This window comes from Talpa europaea (assembly GCF_964194135.1).
Source record: "Talpa europaea genome assembly, chromosome: 7".
In the NCBI taxonomy this organism is placed as follows: Eukaryota; Metazoa; Chordata; class Mammalia; order Eulipotyphla; family Talpidae; genus Talpa; species Talpa europaea.
Window position 1 is genome coordinate 102696502 of NC_140074.1, and position 19327 is coordinate 102715828.

Here is a 19327-nt window from a genome sequence, read left to right on the forward strand (position 1 = left end):
AAGAAGAAGAAAGAAAAAAGACCCATACCTAACTCCACATACAAAATTAATTCAAAATGGATTAAAGATCTGGATATAAGAACTGAAACCATAAAGTAATTGAAAGAAAATATAGGGGACACAATGTAGGACATCTACCACAAAGGTATATTTGGGGACTCAACCCCAACAGCAATGGAAACAAAAGCAAAAATAAACAAGTGGGATTCATCAAACTTAAAGGCTTTTGTACCTCAAAAGAAACCATTGCAAAAACAAAAAGGTAACCTACAGAATGAGGGGGGGAAATTGCATGCCACACAAGGGTACAAAATATACAAAGTTTTTATATAACCCAATAGTAAATAAACAACCCAATTAAAAAATGGGCAAAAAACCCTAAACAGATAACTTTTCTAAAGAAGATATTCAGATGGCCTATAGACATGAAAAATTCTTTAGCATCACTTATTATAAAGAAAATACAAATCAAAACTACATTGAGATACCACTTCACCTCTGTGAGGATGGCCCATATAAAAAGGAATCAACAAATGTTGGTGAGGTTAAGGTGAAAAGGGAACTCTCATCTACTGTTGGTTGGAATGCAAGTTGGTGCAGCCCTTATGGAAAATAGTGTGGAGATTTCTTAAGAAAATAAAAATGGAAATTCTGTATGATCTGACACTACTTCTATTTAGGAATATATCCAAATAATATGAAACCTCTAATATGAAATGATTGATCTATGCCTATGTACATAGTAGCACTGCCCACAGTTGCCAAGTCATGTAACCAACATACATGCTCTTCAACAGATGAGTGGATAAAGAAATTGTGGAATATATACTCAATGCAGTACTATATAGCTGCGAAAAAAATGAACTAGTGGCATTTGGGTCACAATGGATGAACCTCAAGGTGATTATATTAAGTGAAATAAGTCAAAAAGTGAAAGACAGATCTTGACTGTTTTCACACATCTGTGGAATATAAATAATCAAAAAACATACACAGGAAAAGTATAGTTGGTATAAATCTTTGAACTCAGTGAAAGAATCTAATGGTTATAGAGGGACTGGAGGAAGACATGAGGGAGGGAGGCAGATGGGATGGGGATATGGGCACGGGTGGTTTGATGAAGGGTGAGTGGAACATGTATGCATAAGGAAAAAAAGTAAAAACAAAAAAAAAAACAACAAACAGACAAAGATAGTACCAAAAAGCGAATTATAAACCAAAGTTTTTCATGGACATAGGGGATGGGAGGAAGGTCTCATAAAATATAAGCAAGTCAACTTCAACAATATTGAAAAAGGTGGTATACCATGACAAATTGGAGTGTATCCTGGGAAGGCAATATTTAAAAACCAACCCACCACATTAGTAATGAAAGGAATTTCCCTCCCCTACAAAGGGAAAGGCGCACGTTCATATCAGTTGAAACAGAAAAATTATTTGACAAAATGCAACATCCATTCACGATAAAATTTATCAGCAAACTAGCAACCTAAGGGGGCTTCCTCAATCTGATGAAAGGAATCTACAGAAAATGACAGCTAACACATTTAATGGTGTAAGAACAAGTATGTTTTCCCTGAAATTAGGATCAAGGCACATATGTCCACTCTATTTATTGCTATTCAACTGGACTCAAACTCTAGACTGAACTCGAAATCTTAGCCAGACTTCCAGAAGGGTAAGAAATAGAAATAAGAGGAATGTGCATGTGCATTGAAAAGGAAGAAACAAACCTATCTTTATTTGCAGAAAATATGATTTTACATGGAGAATATCACATGAATTCTAAACAAGTCCTTACAACCAATAAGTGAGGTTAGCAGGCGCACAGGATATATAGTCAACATACAGCTGTACTTCTATCTGTTGACAGTAAACATTTGAAAAATAACTCTTCAAAGAATACCACTTACAGTAGCTCCTCTGCAGAGATACATGGATATAAATTTAATAAAACAAGAGTGTGTACCCTAAAGACTATAAATGACTGATGAAATGAATCAAAGATGACCTAAATAAATGGAAAAACATGGTGCCTTCATGGATTGGAGACTCAACACACTCAACATAGTACAATGTCAGCTTTCTCCAAAGTGATCTTGAGATTTAATGCAATACCAATAAAATTCAAATTCTGCTTTTTGTAGTCATAGACAAGCTGACTCTAAAATTTATATGAAAGTGCAAAAAGCCCACAAATCTGAAAAAGGAGACTCAAGGTGAAGGAATCAAACTCTACCCAATACTCAGACTTAATTATGATGTTACAATAATCCAGACAGTATAGTATTGCCAAAAGGGATTAACACATAGATCAATGAAATGGAAGAGAGAGCCCAGAAATATACCCTTAAAAGATATGGTCATTTGATTTTTTGACAAAGCTGCAGAAGGATCAATGGAGAAAAGATAGCCTTTTCAATAAATGATACTGGAACAAGTGGTTTCCAAATGCAACAATTGAACTTAACCTTTGCCTGGCATCTTATACAAAAAATTAATTAAAAATGCAGCATGTATCCAAATGTAAAAGATAACTATATAACTTTTAGAAGAAAACATTGGAGAAAAATCTTTGCGACCTGTGCCAAGGAATTCTTAGACATGACCAAAAGGGGCATGATCCATGAAAAAAAAAAGAAGTGGATAAACCAGACTTTTCAGAATAAAAATAATTTTATTTCTGAAAGCCACTGTTAAAGAGAATGAAAAGACAACCTATAGATGGGAGAAAATAATTACAGATCACATATGCAATATAGTGTTTGTTCCCAAAATACTTTAAGAAAACTTTTGAAACTCAAAATAAACTCAAGTAACTCACTTAGAAATAGGCAATGGACTTGAACACTTTATCAAAGAGGATATAAAGATGGCAGTTGAGAACATCAAAAAATATTCAATGTCTTTGACTACCAGGGAAAGGCAAATTATAACAACACCAACTGTACCTGTTGATTTTTTCCAAATTGGAAACTACACAAAATAAAATAACTAAATGGAAGTTCTAGAATTGAAAAATATAGTAGTTAAAATTAAGACCTCACTGGGTGGTTTACACACTACTAGAGAGAGAATTAGCAAACTAAAAGGTAACCCAAAAGTGAAATATTTAAAGTAAAATAAGGGTATTGTAAATAATGGAAAATAGAAAAGAGGAGCTAGAAGTATAGTAGTTATAGTAACATGGTCAAACATAGGATATGACTGGGGTCCCAGAAAGCAAAAGAATGAGACAAAACAAGTTTGAGGAGAAAATGCAGAATTGTAATACATTAAACCACAGATTCAAGAAGCCTTCTAAACTCTGAGAGAAAAACTAGTTTAAGATCTTATAGTTAAAAATCCTAAAAGCCAATAACAGCTGGGTGTTAAAGGATGCTAGGTTGCAAAAAGAGCTTTCACAGTGGATCCTGTCATGACTGGCACACAGAAGACATCAACAGCTTTTACCACTGAGATAATCAACAATCACCATTACTTCCCCTCCCAAGAAGGAAATGCTTCTGACTCCCTGCCTCAGAAAGAGTTGTGTTGTACCTACTGCCAACCTGCCCTTAGACCCCAGGGGCCCAGCTGCTTTGAGTGCACCCATGCTCTAGACTCTGGATCCAAGGTCACTGTGAGCACATATGCTCCAGTCCCTAGCTCCACAGGCATCTATATAGTAGACATCATTGCCACCACCACCAGAAGAGTGCCCACAGCCAGACGTGGTGCCAAGAGGGGTTCCCTGAGCCACAACATCCCCAGGGGAGAAAAAGACATTAGGAGGTGCCCAGCAATCTTTGTCCCCTAACAGCCCTCACATCTACTGCCTAAATCTGAAGATTTGGACACCTCAGACCCCTGTAATCTTTGCTAATACTAATCTCAACTGATGGAGCTGCATGGAGACTGCACTGCTGGGCCTGTCCTGTAGCTTGAACCACCACACAATCCCTAGGTGGTGTCCCTGCATTGATCCACAGGTGAAGGTTTCCTCCACCAAAACTAGTCTGTAAAGTCCGAAAGAGGTGTCTGCTCCATCTGATGCACAGACATCAACACAAAGTTACAAGAAATGGGACAAACCAAGTAAACATGACAACACCAAAGGAAGACAATAATTTTCTAGTAACTGAATCTAAAAAAGTCAAGATCTACAAATTATTGGGCAAGAATGCAAAGTAAGTGTTTTAAAGTACCTCAGTGAGATACAAGATAACATAGGTGGACAATGCAATAAAATCAGGGAAATAATATATGAACAAAATGGAAATGGAAATCATAAAAAAGAGGCAAAACAAATTTGGGAGCAGAAGAATATAGAAAATGGAATGAAAATCACAGTAGAGAGCATTAATAGCAGACTTAATCAATAGGTAGGAAAACTGAGTTCAAAGATAGCTTATTTGGAGTTTCCAATCGAGGAGAAAAAAGAATGATATAGAGGAAAGAAAGCCTAAGTGAACTGGGGAGGAGACTGACAATAAAATAATATTTACATTATGGAAGTCCCACAAAGAGGAAAAAGGGGAGAGAACAAGAGAGGGAGGGAGGGGAAAAAGCAGTTTTAAGAGGCGGTTTATAGCAATAAAAACCTACATTAAGAAAATGAAAGATCTCACTGAACAACCTAAATTTATACCTCATATAATGAGAAAAAGAACAAACTAAGCACAAAGACAGCAGAAATTGGGAAATGATATAGAGCGGAAATAAATGAAATAGACTAGAAATTAAACAAAAAAATTCAATGAAACTAATTCTTTTAAAAAATAAAAAATTGACAAACTTTTATTTTTTTTTAATTTTTTTTATTAAATAATAAATTTTATTTTTATATTCCCCCATACAACTGCACATGCCCCATTCTGACCCCAATCCCTCCCCTCCCGGCCCCCACCCCCCAAAAAGTATCTCTGGTTCATAGTTTTTTGTTGATTTTGACTTTCACTTTCTTATAGTTATTCTTTTTCCTGGTCCCTTATTTAAGTTTTCTAGATTCCTGCTATGAGTGAGACCATCCGGTATTTTTCTTTTTCTTTCTGGCTTATTTCGCTGAGCATGATCCCTTCCAGCGCCATCCATGTTGCTGCAAATTGCATGTGCTTATCTTTTTTGAATGCTGAGTAATATTCCATGGTATATATGTACCACATCTTCTTGATCCAGTCATCTATTTTTGGGCATTTGGGTTGTTTCCAAAGCTTAGCTATTGTAAACAGTGCTGTTATAAACATAGGGGTGCAGGTGTTCTTTGGAATTGATGTTTCTGTGTCCTTTGGGTAAATACCTAGGAGTGGAATTGCTGGATCATATGGAAGCTCTATGTTTAGTAGGTCCAGAAATCTCCACACAGCTTTCCACAGTGGTTGGACCAGTTTGCACTCCCACCAACAGTGCAGAAGAGTTCCTTTGTCTCCACACCCTCGCCAACATTTGTTGTTGCTAGTTTTTTTAATATGTGCCATTCTCACTGGTGTAAGATGGTATCTCATGGTAGTTTTGATTTGCATTTCCCTGATTACAAGTGATGTTGAACATTTTTTCATATGTCTGTTGGCCATTTGCATCTCCTCTTCAGAGAAGTTTCTTTTTAGCTCTTCTGCCCATTTTTTGACTGGGTTATTTTCTTTGTTGTTGTTGAGTCTCATCAGCTCTTTGCAGATTTTTGTGATCAGTCCTTTATCATTAGTGTTGGGTGCAAAAATGTTCTCCCAGTTGGTGGGGTTTCTCTTTGTTTTTGTTATTGTCTCTTTTGCTGTGCAGAAGCTCTTTAATTTGATGTAGTCCCAGCTGTTTATCTTTGTCTTCACTATCACTGCTTTGGGTGATGTGTCTGTAAAGATGTCTTTGATATGCAAATCACGTAGTGTTTCACCTATATTTCCTTCTATGTATTTTATGGTTTCAGGTCTTATGTCTAGTTCTTTAATCCATTTTGAGTTGATTTTTGTGTATGGTGTGAGGTAGTGGTCAAGCTTCATTCTTTTGCATGTGGCAACCCAGTTTTCCCAGCACCATTTATTGAACAAACTTTCTTTGCTCCAATGCATAGTCTTTGCTCCTTTGTCAAAGATTAGTTGACCATAAATATGTGGGTTTATTTCTGGATTTTCTATTCGATTCCATTGGTCTCTATGTCTGTTCTTGTTCCAATACCATGCAGTTTTGATGATTATGGCTTTGTAGTATAGTTTGAAGTCTGGGAGTGTGATGCCTCCATTTCCTTCTTTTTTTTTCAGGAGAGCTTTGGCTATTTGGGGTGTTTGGTGATTCCATATGAATTTCATCAATAATTGTTCTATTTCTTTGAAGAATGACATTGAAATTTTGATTGGAATAGCATTGAATCGGTATATTGCTTTTGGTAGGATGGCCATTTTAATAATGTTTATTCTTCCAATCCATGAGCAGGGGATGTCTTTCCATTTCTTTGTGTCTTCTTCTATTTCTTTTAACAGTGTTTTATAATTTTCTTTGTATAGGTCCTTTACCTCTTTTGTTAGATTTATTCCCAAATATTTGATTTTTTTTGTTTCGATAATAAAAGGGATTTTTTTTTTATTTCTTCTTCTTCAGATTTATTGTTTGTGTATAGGAAGGCTACTGACTTTTGCATGTTGATTTTGTATCCTGCCACTTTACTTAATTGATTGATAAGTTGAATTAGTTTTTCTGTGGAGTTTTTGGGGTTCTCTATGTATATTATCATATCATCTGCAAATAGTGATAGTTTGACTTCTTCTTTTCCTATTTGGATTCCTTGGATGTCCTTCTCTTGTCTTATTGCTCTGGCTAGGACTTCCAGTATTATATTGAAAAGCAGTGGTGAGAGTGGACATCCTTGTCTTGTTCCAGATCTTAATGGAATTGCTTTCAGCTTTTCACCATTGAGGATGATACTGGCTGTTGGCTTGTCATAGATGGCCTTTATGATGTTGAGGTATGTTCCTTGTATCCCAAGAATTTCAAGGGCTTTTATCATGAATGGGTGTTGCACTTTGTCGAAAGCTTTCTCAGCTTCTATTGATATTATCATATGGTTTTTATATTTCTTTTTGTTGATGTGTTGGATAACGTTGATTGATTTTCGGATGTTAAACCATCCTTGTGTCCCTAGAATGAATCCTACTTGGTCGTGGTGAATTATCTTATGGATACATTGTTGGATTCTGATAGCTAAAATTTTATTGAGGATTTTTGCATCAGTGTTCATTAGGGAGATTGGCCTGTAGTTTTCCTTTTTTGTGTTGTCCTTATTCGGTTTTGGTATTAGTGTAATGTTGGCTTCATAGAACGTGTTTGGTATTGTCCCTTCCTTCTCAATTTTTTGGAAGAGTTTGTGAAGGATAGGCACTAATTTGTCTCTGAATCTTTGGTAGAATTCATTTGTAAATCCATCAGGTCCTGGGCTTTTGTTTTTGGGAAGGTTTTTGATTACCATTTCAATTTCCTGCTTGTAATTGGTCTGTTTAGGTGTTCTATTTCTTCTTTATCTAGCTTTGGGTGATTGTAGAGTTGTAGGAATTTGTCCATCTCCTCTAGATTGTTGAACTTGTTTCCATATAACTGTTCATAGTAGTTACTGATTATTCTTTTGATTTCTGCTGTGTCCGTTGTGATTTCTCCTCTTTCATTTATGAGCTTGTTTATTTGTGCTTTCTCCCTTTTTTCCTTTGTGAGCCTGGCTAGGGGTTTGTCTATTTTATTGATTTTTTCAAAGAACCAGCTCTTGGTTTCATTGATCTTTTGGATTGTTTTTTTAGTTTCAATTTCATTTATTTCTGCTTTGGTTTTTATTATTTCTTTTCTTCTACTGATTTTGGAGTTTTTTTTTGTTGTTCTTTTTCTAGATCTCTGAGCTTCGAGATTAGGTTGTTTCTTTGAGTTCTTTCTTGGTTTTTGATGTGAGCTTCTATTGCTATATATTTTCCTCTTATTACTGCTTTTGCTGCATCCCATACATTTAGGATATTAGTGTCCTCCTTGTCATTCAATTCAAAGAATTTTTTTAATTTCTTCTTTGATCTCCTCATTAGTCCAGTGGTCTTCCAGTAGTTTGGTTTTTAATCTCCATGAGGTAGAATAGTTCCTTGCCTTCTTTTTATGGTTTATTTCTAGTTTGATGCCTTCATGGTCAGAAAAAATGGTTGGTATGATTTCAATCTTGGTGTATCTGTTGATGTTTGTCTTGTGCCCCAGTATGTGATCGATCCTGGAGAATGATCCATGTGCGCTTGAGAAAAATGTGTACTCCGTTTTTTTGGGGTTTAGTGTTCTATAGATGTCTGTTAAGCCCAAATGCTCTAGGTCCTTATTTAGAGCTTTAGTTTCTTTACTTATTTTTTGTCTTGTTGATCTATCCATTGTTGATAGTGGTGTGTTGAAGTCTCCCACTATGTATGTGTTTTCTCTGATGTCTGTTTTCAGAGAGGACAACAGTTGTCTGATATATTTTGGTGCTCCTTCGTTTGGTGAGTATATGTTAATGAGTGTTATTTCTTCTTGAAGTATTGTCCCCTTGATCATAATGTAGTGACCACTGGGGTGTCTTTTTATTTTTTTGAGTTTGAAGTCTGTTTTATCTGATATAAGTATAGCTGTTCCTGCTTTCTTTTTTGGTCCATTTGCTTATAGGATTGTTTTCCATCCTTTAACTTTAAGCCTATTTTTATCTTTTGTAGCTAAATGTGTTTCCTGGAGACAGCAAAAGGTTGGGTTTTGTTTCTTAATCCAGGCTGCAACTCTGTGTCTTTTTATTGAAGAGTTTAGTCCATTTACATTTAGAGTTAATATTGATATGTTAGCATCTGTATTTGCCATTGTGTTTGTCTTTCCTTTGATTTTATTTATTTATTCTTTTAATAACTTTTTTTCTTTTTTTTGGTCTTCTTTCGTTGTTATTCGTCCCTCTGAGGTTCTGGCTTTAGGATTCCTTGTAGTATTTTTTGGAGTGGGGGTTTAGTCGTAATGAAATTCCGGAGTTTCTCTTTGTCTGGGAAGGTCCACATTCTTTCTTCAAAGAGGAAGGAGAGCTTTGCGGGATACAGTATTCTTGGTTGGCATCTGTTTTCTTGGAGTCTGTTGACTATGTCCCTCCACTCTCTCCTTGCCCGTAGTGTTTCTTCGGAGAAGTCTGATGTCAGCCTGATTGGTTTTCCTTTGAATGTTATCTGTTTCTTCCCTCTTGAAAATTCACAAACTTTTAGCTAGATTAAGAAAAAAAGACTGAAATAATTAATAAAAGCAAAATTGAAAGAGGAGACATTACACTTCATACCATAGAATACAAAGAATCATGATAGAAAAATTGGATAAATTCCTAGGAACAAACAACCTAACAAGATTGAATCATGAAGAAGTAGAAAATCAGTTATCAGAAACTTTTAACAAACAGGAGCTTCATTGGTAAATTCTACCAAACATTCAAAGAAGAATTAACACCAGTCCTTCCCAAATTCTTCCAAAGATATTAAAGAGGAGGAAATGCTTCTAAACTCATTTCAATAGGCAACATTCCCCTGATACCAAAGTCAGAAAAGGACACTCCAAGAAAAGAAAATTATAGGCCAGTATTGCTGATGAATATGAATGTAACAGCAGGAATAAGAGTGCCCACTCGCACCATCATCCTGGAAATCCTTGCCAATGCAATTACACAAGAAAAAAATCAAAAGTTATCCAGATTGGAAAAGAAGAAGTAAAATTATCTTTGCAGATGATATGATCTTGCATATATATATAATATGTATATATATATTATATATATATAAAAACCTTAAAGATATGTCCAAAAAACTGTTAACGTGATAAATAAGCAGTAATGCGACAGGATCCAAAATCAACATGCGAAAGTCATTTGTATTTCTATGTACTAACAATGAACTATCCAAAAAGAAAGTAATCTCATTTACAATAGTATTAAAAAGAATAACTTACTTAGGAATAAATTTAAATAAGAAGGTGAAAGACCTGTACACTGACAAGTAGGAGACAATGATGAAAGAAACTGAAGGCATAAATAAATGGAAAGATGTTCTGTGCTCATTGTTGGAAGGATAATGGTATTAAATATCCATACTATTCAAAACAATATATAGATGCAGTGCAATCACTATCAAAATTCCAATGATGCTTTTCACAGAATTGAACAGTCCTGAAGTTCACATGGCTTCTGTACAGGGAAAGAAACCAATAAATTGAAAATCCTACAGTGGGAGAAAATCTGCTTATTTTAGTGTTCATATTCTACTCTGTTACACAGTGGGTGCACAGCCCCCTCACACATATTGTGTTAGTGTTCGGGGCCTGCTCTGGCAGAAGCTGGTGCCCCACGAGGTGGCCAGTGAGCTGTGGGGACATCGTGGCAGCAAGCAGCCTAGGTGTGCCACTCGGGGGCCTCTGACATGTGGAGAGACACAGGCACCAGCACACAAGTGCCGGCTGCCTTTCACTGAGTCAGCTGAGGGGTGTACTTACATGGCAGCACTATAAAGAAATAAGAGGAAATGGTGTCAAAATTAGGTACCCAGTGCTTGGGAAGGGGCAGCTGAGTCAGGGACTTCTCATCCTGGCTGTGCCCACTACTCCCAAAGCTTTTCATTTTTTATGCATTTTGTTTGTGTTTTTTAAAAAGAAATTTTTCAGTAAATGCCAAGTAAATTTGGAAAACACCATCCTGTATCCACTACTTGGACGTTCCTGGTCCTGTGAACACCTGGGGAGGCTGTTCACTGTGAGGGGTGCCCAGCTGTTGAGCTGCAGCCCATCACTTGTCCCTCTTTAGCCCCAGGCAGGATTCTGGCACTTTGTTGACCTTACCAAAGCCTGGTGTCAGGTCTTTGAAGTCCCTGCTCACTCGGGGCAGGGAGTGCCCACAACTCACCATCAATTCTGTCTTCATCTACCCCTGTGGGGAATAGCCAGTGCACACAGTCAGAACTTTGTTTGCACAAACTCATCTGGTAGGTGGGCATGGAGGACACTTACAGACAGGCAGCAGGTTCAATGGCTGTGCTATGGGAAAGTCCAAAAGGACAGTGGTGTATTGTGGACACTGCTAGAGCAGAAGTGAGGAGGAGGGGTGACGGGTGCTGTGGACACTATTTCAGCAGGGGCTTGCGTGCAGGGCTGCTACCTGGGGTAGAAAGCATCTTTTTTGGCCAGAGAAATGCCAGTGAATGTGACCAGAGAGGCCAGTACAGAGGCCTTTTCCTATTTTCTCTAGACCCAGCACCCGGTAAAGACCAACTGTCCCTGGAGGAGAAACCTGGCATCCCGGCTGCTCCACAACTTCTGAGCCAAGCAGGCCCCAGGGACACCCCTGGCAGCACACCAGCCCCTTTGGTGCCATCCTCCCCTCCCGTGACAACTCTGCCCCAGGATGCAAGTGCATCAGCTGCCGGTCCCAAGCCAGAGCCAGCAGCAGGGGCTGCCGTGCAGGCAGGGGGCCCAGGGGCCCCTCAGGGGTTGGCCAGTGAGTGTGAGACTCAACGGCCAGTGGCAGAAATTCATGACACGCAGCTTGCCACAGGGTCCCTGGGTGAGGGTCAGGAGCCTTGCATCCCACCTGCAGAAGCCCCTCGCCACCCCCTGGGTCTGGGAGAGACTGTCTCATCCAGGAAGGGCAGTATCCAAGGGGAACTCATGCCGGCTCCAGCCCCTGTGCCCTGTGCCCCCGGTGGGGCCCCTCAGCCTGCCCTGGGCCAGCCCCTAGCACCAGTCCCCACTGCAGTGGGGGCTGTCAGCATGGCTGCCCCACAGCTCCCCAGTCCCCCACTGGGCCCCACTGCACCCCCACAGCCACCCTCTGCCTTGGAGTCTGATGGGGAAGGGCCACCCCCCAGGGTGGGCTTTGTGGACAACACTATCAAGAGCCTGGATGAGAAGCTGCGTACCCTGCTCTACCAGGAGCATGTGCCCACCTCCTCTGCCTCAGCCGGGACCCCCATGGAGGCAAGTGACAAAGACTTCACCCTGGAGCCCCTGAAAGGGGACCGACCCCACACAGAGGCAGCCAGGGGGGACCCGGCTCTGCTGTCCCAGCTGGAGGTGAGTGCCCTGCTTCTCCAAGTGGTGCTGTCTCTAGGGGGACCAGGACAGGGTAGGGGTCATACATAACTACATCCCAAAACCCCCAACCTGGGGCCTGGGACCAGCCTTCAGACAGGGCAGAGGGCTTTTAGCTTAGCTGCAGCAGTGGCAGCAGGGGAGGCTCACAACTGTTTCTGTCTCATTTCTCTAGGTGGAAAAGTCAGAAATAGTCCCTGGGGGGGGATCCACATTGGAGCAGGCCACATCCTCATCGGCAGTGACAGGTAATGAGCCCCAGGCCACCAGTCCACCTCCCAGTACTTCCTTGCTCTGAAATATTCTGCATCTCTATCCTCACCATCCGCAGAGCACTGGGCCCAGGGCCAGAGCTGTGGCGATGCTCTATAGCCCACTGAGACCTAGCAGAGGCCACATGCCACATCTCAGGTGACAGACTGTCTGGAAATGAGAGCCACTGGCAGGAATCAGGACGTAGTCAGCCTGTCCCCCACAGGCTCCACTGACCAAGTGTTCTCACATGTGCTGTAGGGTACCCCCAACCCATTTTCTGCAGTAGGTTACAAGATACCCAAGGTTATCTTGGATGGGGCTGGATTTGAACAGATCCACAGAAGCTGCAGGGCTACGTGGAAATTCTGACATGGGACTCCCCTTGGCCCCTGGATCTCCTGTGTGACAGTGGACACGGTGCTGTAGTTTCATTACCTGAGAGCACCTGTGTTGGCCTGAGGGTGCTAGTCTGTCCTAAGTGGTATACTCCTCCTTGGCCTGGGATTTCTTGGGCAAATTATCAAGATGAGGATGCAGCTGAGCCTCCTAATTGGAGACTATGTGCACTAGTGGCAGGCACAGCTCTCCCGCAGCTCACAGCTGTGGGGGCCCCTAACTCTGGCCAGCTTTCCAGATGTGACACTCACCCATGCCATGCTTTGGAGGGGTGGGCAGTATGCATGGATCAGAAGCTGTAACACAGGATACTTCTCTGGGGAAGATGCAGGTACAGGCAGGGCGGAGCAGGTGAGAGGCTGGCTGAGTGCCTGCTGCTGCTCTGGGCCTCCCACATGAGCTGCATGCCATGGCACCTCTGCAAATGGGGAAGCAGCGAGGGACTCCAGGTGCTGGAGCCACTACTAAGCCACGCTTTCTGAGTGCAGGAGCATTGGGAGCTCCCAGGAAACAGATTCTGGGTTGGAAAGGTGATATTTCTGGTAGCCAGGGATGTCTAGACACAGAGGGAGTACAGTAGGCAATGGATCCCCACATCTGGAGGTATGCAGAGAGGATGAGCACCACTGCAAGCCCTTGAAGAGGGGTTGAAGAGGGGTGTCAGGCATGCCCCGTGTTGGGGGTATATGGTAGGCGCGTCTCCTCAGGAATCTGGGTTGGGAGGATAGCCCTCTGCAGCTTCCTGGAGGCTTCTGGGCTCTGTCACCCTCACTGCAGTATGTAGGTTCAGCTTGAGTTATTCACGTGGCCCCTCCTGCCCACAGCTTTCTTTTACTGTGGTTGGTCTCAGCTTAAGTGAGGCCCCCTACCCCATAGGCTCCCTGGACATGCTGCTTCTCATTCGCTCTCACAGCAGTCTCAGGAGGCTGGTCCAAGTACATGCTGGGTCCCCATCTGAGACAACTCAGATGACCTGACCTTCCCTAGATGCTGGCAGCAGGGATAGAATCACCCTGTTGGGCCTCCCCGGTGGCGCAGCGGTTGAGCGCTGGGTTGCAAAGCTGCCCGCAGCCTCTGCAGCGCCAGTTCGATCCCCGGCCGCTCGCCGGCCACCGGAGGAGTGTCCCACATGGCGCGCAGACCTCTCCTGCCGCCCGCTGCTCCCCTCAGCAGTGTACCTCGGTCCTTCTGCCTGCTCTGCTCCCCGCTCTGGCTCTGGTGAATTCTCTCACCCTCCAGTGCTTCTGACTGTACCCAGTGCTTGTATAAATAAATAAAAAAATCTTTAAAAAAAAAAAAAAAAGAATCACCCTGTTGATCTCTTCCAGGTAAGAGATGTCAGGTGAGATAGGCGATGCCATCAGGTGATGAGATGACAAGTGAGACAGGTGACTTCATCAGGTGATGAGATGACAGGTGAGACAAGGATGCCATCAGGTGATATAGCTATATCAGATGAGATAGGTGATCCCACCAGGTGATGAAATAACAGGTGAGAGTGATATAAGTGACGCCATCAGGTGATGAGATGATAGGTGAGACAGATGACTCCATCAAGTGACGAAGTGCTAGGTGATACAGATGGTTCCATCAGGTGATGAGGTGACTGGTGAGACAGGTGTAGAGTGCCTGACTACTCTGAAGGGTGGCGCAGGTGCTGCCCTAGGGGTCATACATGAGGTGGGATCGACTCCTTCCTGGGTGCGGAATGTTCCTATGATTGATGGGTAGGACACCAGTGTGTTTGCAGTATCTTAGTGCCAGGAGTGAGCTCAGCCGGCTCCGCAGGTTGCCCTATTACCCTTGGGCTGCTGCTCTCCCACCTGGTCTACTCACTTGGCCTGGCCAGTCCTTTATTCCCATCTCCAGCCTTAATAATGGTTTTGATGTTCCAACAGCAGAATCATCTTCCACTAACTCGCTGGGCTCTGATGGAGGATGTGTGGCTTCAGATTCACCCCCAGCACCCAGCGCCTCCCAGGTGAGGGCATTTCTCTGATGAGATGCTTGGCCAGTTGGTGGGGTGGTCTTCACTGCTGTTCAGGTGGAATCTTCTCATTTTGCTTATTCCAAAGGATGCTGCCGCTTCTGTCACTCCTGCACAATTGGAACGCACAGGCCAGAGCAGTGGGCTCCCCAGGGAAACCTTGGCTAACCCCATGCAGATCTGCCCCGGGATGTTGACTGAGGACGGCCAGGCCAGCCACCCCCAGATGCATAGTGCTCTGGCCTCGGGCTCCCCTCGGAAGCAGGATAGCAGCTCGCCAGCCAAAACCATGGGCCGGTTCTCTGTGGTCAGCACCCAGGACGAGTGGACCCTGGCCTCCCCCCAAAGCCTTCGGTACTCAGCCCCACCGGATGTCTACTTGGACCAGGCTCCCCGCAGCCCTGATGTGAAGTTGGCTGTGCGGCGGGCCCAGACGGCCTCCTCCATTGAGGTTGGCATGGGCGAGCCCGCGTCCAGCGACTCTGGGGATGAATGCCCACGCCGGAGGCTCCCCCCACAGAAGAACACCTCCCTGCCCAGTGGTGGGGGCATGGCCAGTGACTTGGTGAAGAAGGCCACCGCCTTTCTGCACAGGTCCTCGCCAGCTGATTCGCCGGGCCTGGGGACACCCAGCAGGACGGGTGTGAAGGTCCCTACTATCAGCGTCACTTCCTTCCACTCCCAGTCATCCTACATCAGCAGTGACAACGACTCAGAGATTGAGGATGCTGACATCAGGAAGGAACTGCAGAGTCTGCGAGAGAAGTAGGTCCCAGGGGACAATGGGCCCCAAGGTGTCCAGCCAGTAGCAGCAGGGAGACATGTTGTGGCCTGAGGCATCAGGGAAATGTGTTGGGATTGAAGTCCAGGTCACGCAGTGTCCTTCTAGTAGGTCAGCTCGGTCCCTGGGTCTAGTAAGATAGCTTGGGCCATGCCTTTGCCCCACACACCCTGATTACCCAACCCTGGACAGCTCCTGGGTCATTCAGACCCAGGTCTTTCTCAGACTCATTTTTACCCTCAGTGAGTGTGGTTGGGGGACCCCAGGGTGCTGTTGCACCCTGGAGCTCTGGCGGGAGAGGAGGGCCCAGGTATAGTTACTGCGGTGTGGAGAGGCTGCTGTCTGTGGAGGAGTGATAATGACTGAGTGTACTTGGTGTGGGCTGAAAAATGCAGGCTCAGGCCCCATGACTGCTACCCATCTCCTACCCACCCTGCTCTCTGGGGTCTGTGCCCACCTCTCTACCCTACCCCGGCCACTGTCAGAACCAGCTCTGAGGACTTTTGGAGTCTCACCCCCATCTCCTAGTGCCATATAACTGAGTGGCAGGGTGGGCTGTGGCCTTAGAGTGAGGACTCCATAGTTCTTCATTGTAACCTCTCACAGGTGGTCACCCTGGGATTCAATGGCCAGTGGGAACAAGGGGTCTGGTTACCCACCACCATCGTGAGGGGGGCCAGTGGATAGGGAGGAAGGTCTGGATGTAAGAAAATCTGGGAGGTGCCACTGTGGAATCTGAGGAAGGCCTATAGCCTGGGGGCGGGGTGGGGGGTGGAAGTGGGGGTGGGACCTGGAAATGAAGGGGCAGGGCCTGAGATGAAGGGAGCCAGGGAAGGAAAAGACAATATGAGAAGCACCTCAAAGGAGAGGATTTAGAGAGCCCGAGAAGGGGGAGATGAAGATAGTAAGTTAGGTTCTCCTGCCTAGTAGTAGTGCAGTAGAGCCTGTGGAAAGGGGTAACCATTGAGAAAGAGGGTAGGGAGAATCTTGGACCTAAGGGGATTTGGTGCTGTCTGATAGGAAGCAGCCAGCAAACCTGGCTCGGGTAACCCCTCTACCCAGGCACCCTGTGGATGCAGGTGCTGGACCCCACCAGCATTTCCAGTTCTTAGAGCTGCCAGGATCCTCTGGGCAAGGTGGATGGAAGGGGTGGGCTTTGGGAAGAAGACTCAGAGTGGGGATATCCCCTAAGTACTCCTGAATCACATGCTCCCTGTGACCTAGCAGCCCCCCTCAGTCAGTTTCACCTGGGAACATCACGCCATATGAAAAGCTTTTCCAATGCAGCAGCAGTTTGCTCTTTATTCAGTATTTGTGGCTAAGGCCACATGGGTTTCTTTTTTTAAATACCTGAAAAAGAGTCATTTTTCTACAACAAACCTGGCAAGTACTGAGGTTACAAGAGGTAAAATTGGAACTTGCTTTCTCATTTCCAACCTTGAAAAACACCTGTTTCCATAGGCACACTTGGAGAGGAGATGGGCCTGGACTGAGGCCAAGGGGCAGCAGCCCACCAGAGACATTGAGGGGCTGGCATCAGGCTTCATGCCAGTTACAGGAAGGGTATGAGGGAGGTGGCCTGGGGCTCAGTCAGCAAGGCCCAGAGAGAGCTGTCAGGGAGCCCCCAGCCCTCTGGAGTATCCAAGAAACGGTCCTGACCCACCAGCAAGGGTCTGCTTGCCCTCTCCCCACAACTTGACCACAGCTTCCCATCCATGGGCCCTGTCAACTTCTGCTCAGTGCCTGGGGGCAATGGTGCTTGTGGGGCTCAGCCTGAGCTAGGAGTTACCCTGCAGATCTCCAGACACCCATAGTATCACAAGAGTAAGGCTTTCTCCAACCAAGATGCTCTCCACCCTTCTCTCGAGAGTAGGAAATACCCCTGACTTGCCCATAAATGAGCCCCTGGGTAATAGTCCCCCCAGGGCTGAGCCCCCATGGTGTTTCTCTTCGTCTGGATCTGTGTGTGGGGTCTGTATTGAGTACATCAATGTAAATGAAGTCATCCACACCCACACTCCCAAAACTGAAAACAACAGCTTTTAAGAGTCTGGTTATCTGAAAATGTTACTCTCCTTCATGCAGTGCATATCATGGGCATGCTGCCACCCGAGACTCCACTGGGCTTAGATGAAAACAAAGTGACATTTAAATGCCTGGGTCCTTGTGCAGCACAATTCATGTGCCCAGGCTGCTCAGTGGGCACCCTCCTCCTTACCCCCAGCCTCAGGGTGCTTGGAAGCCAAGACCCACCACTGCTCTCTCTGCAGGCACCTGAAGGAGATCTCAGAACTGCAGAGCCAGCAGAAGCAAGAGATTGAGGCCCTGTACCGACGCCTGGGCAAGCCGCTGCCCCCCAACCTCGGCCTATTCCACACTGCACCCCCTGCTGGCCGTTGCAGGAGGACCAGCAGGAACAAACTGAAGGCGGGGAAGCTGCTGAACCCACTAGTGCAGCAGCTCAAGGCTGTGGCTTCCAGTACAGGTCGGGGTGCCCTGCTGGCTGGCCTAGGGGTGGGCTGGGATGGAGTGGGGACAGCTCGGTGCCAGAGTACACCAGACCTGGGAGAACACTTCTCCAGTCCCTTACACTGAAGCAGGGAAGTCCCTGGCAGGTCTCAGGGGCCAGGATCTGTGCCCTCTGTGTAGAGAGGGGAGGCCAGCCTTCAGCTTTAAGGAGATGCCTCATTGGAAGATGAGGGCCTCAACTGTCCCAGGCTGCAGTGTGCTATGGAGGAAGACCCCTCCCCCCCCCAATCTTTTCTTCCCTGAAGGGACAGGGTTTCTTCCTCTGGCCCCTTTTCTCAGGCACATGTCACCTGCTAACTGGGGACAAGAGGTGCCTTTGGGGGAGAGGGAGGGTGGTAAGAACTCCTGCCCTATTAACCAAAATGCCTGGCTAACCCATTGGCCTGGCTCAGGCAGCACCCATCCCACCTCCTTTCATGGGGCTGGCCTTGTTGGGCCTCTCATAGCTGCCCCACTGTGCCCACCATGGGCAAGTAACATTGAGGGTATACCTGACTCTGAGCCCCTGAACCCTGGGGTGGAGACCAGTGAGCTGAAATCCCCAAGCTTCCAGGCAGAAAACTGGCTGTCAGCCCTCCTTGGCATTGCGGATAACCTGCAGGGCACTCCTCCTTGAATTATAAGAATTCCAAGAATTCCATGCTGATTTCTAGAATTAACAGCAGACTCATTACAGTGCAGAAGCCCACTGGCCCACCCTGAGCTCAGGTGTGCATCTCCAGATGTGCTGTGTCCCTTTCACTGAGTTTGCACTCGCCTGCACGGCCTTGGCAATGGGTGGAGTCTGTAGTTGCTTTCTTTAATCTCTCCACATCCCCTGCAGAGACCACAGGGAGCGCCTTGACCGGCAGGGCCTCAGTTTCCTCAAGGTCACCCAGCAAAGAGCAGTGAGGACCCCGCGCTGCGCTGCTGGTCTGCCTGCGCGCCTCATCCTGCCTGTCCCCCTTCTCCCCACCCAGGTCACTTGTCAGACTGCAGCCGAGGCCCTCCTGCTAAGGACCTTGCCAAAGCCAGTGTGGGGCCCGCGGCAGCCGTCCCGGCGGCCGTCCCGGCTTCAGACCCATGTGGGAAGGCAGTTCAGACCCGGCAGCCTTGCTCCGTCCGGGCTTCCCTGTCTTCGGACATCTGCTCCGGCTTAGCCAGTGATGGAGGCGGAGCGCACGGCCAAGGTGATTCCAGCTTGCCGTCTCCTGGCATGGTCTAGCGTGTCGGGCCCATGTGATGTAGAGGGGACGCAGCTGCGGCCAAAGGCTGCCAAGCAGCTTTTTAAAGAACAAGTCATAGACCTAGCCCTGAGTGCAGAGAGTGGAGTACCCCAATCG

General features: G+C 45.3%; 1 protein-coding gene across 1 annotated transcript in view; it reads left to right on the forward strand.

Moving 5' to 3' along the window:
• WNK2 (WNK lysine deficient protein kinase 2) overlaps nucleotides 1-19327 on the forward strand; it is a gene marked incomplete at its 5' end in the record, with an annotated part of 89640 nt that overhangs the window by 54994 nt on the left and 15319 nt on the right. The window contains 6 exons of the mRNA XM_084237042.1: nucleotides 11216-12039; nucleotides 12233-12305; nucleotides 14607-14689; nucleotides 14784-15460; nucleotides 17747-17961; nucleotides 18965-19174. Coding sequence (XP_084093168.1) covers nucleotides 11216-12039; nucleotides 12233-12305; nucleotides 14607-14689; nucleotides 14784-15460; nucleotides 17747-17961; nucleotides 18965-19174 — 2082 coding nt within the window. The remainder of the gene's footprint in view (nucleotides 1-11215; nucleotides 12040-12232; nucleotides 12306-14606; nucleotides 14690-14783; nucleotides 15461-17746; nucleotides 17962-18964; nucleotides 19175-19327) is intronic.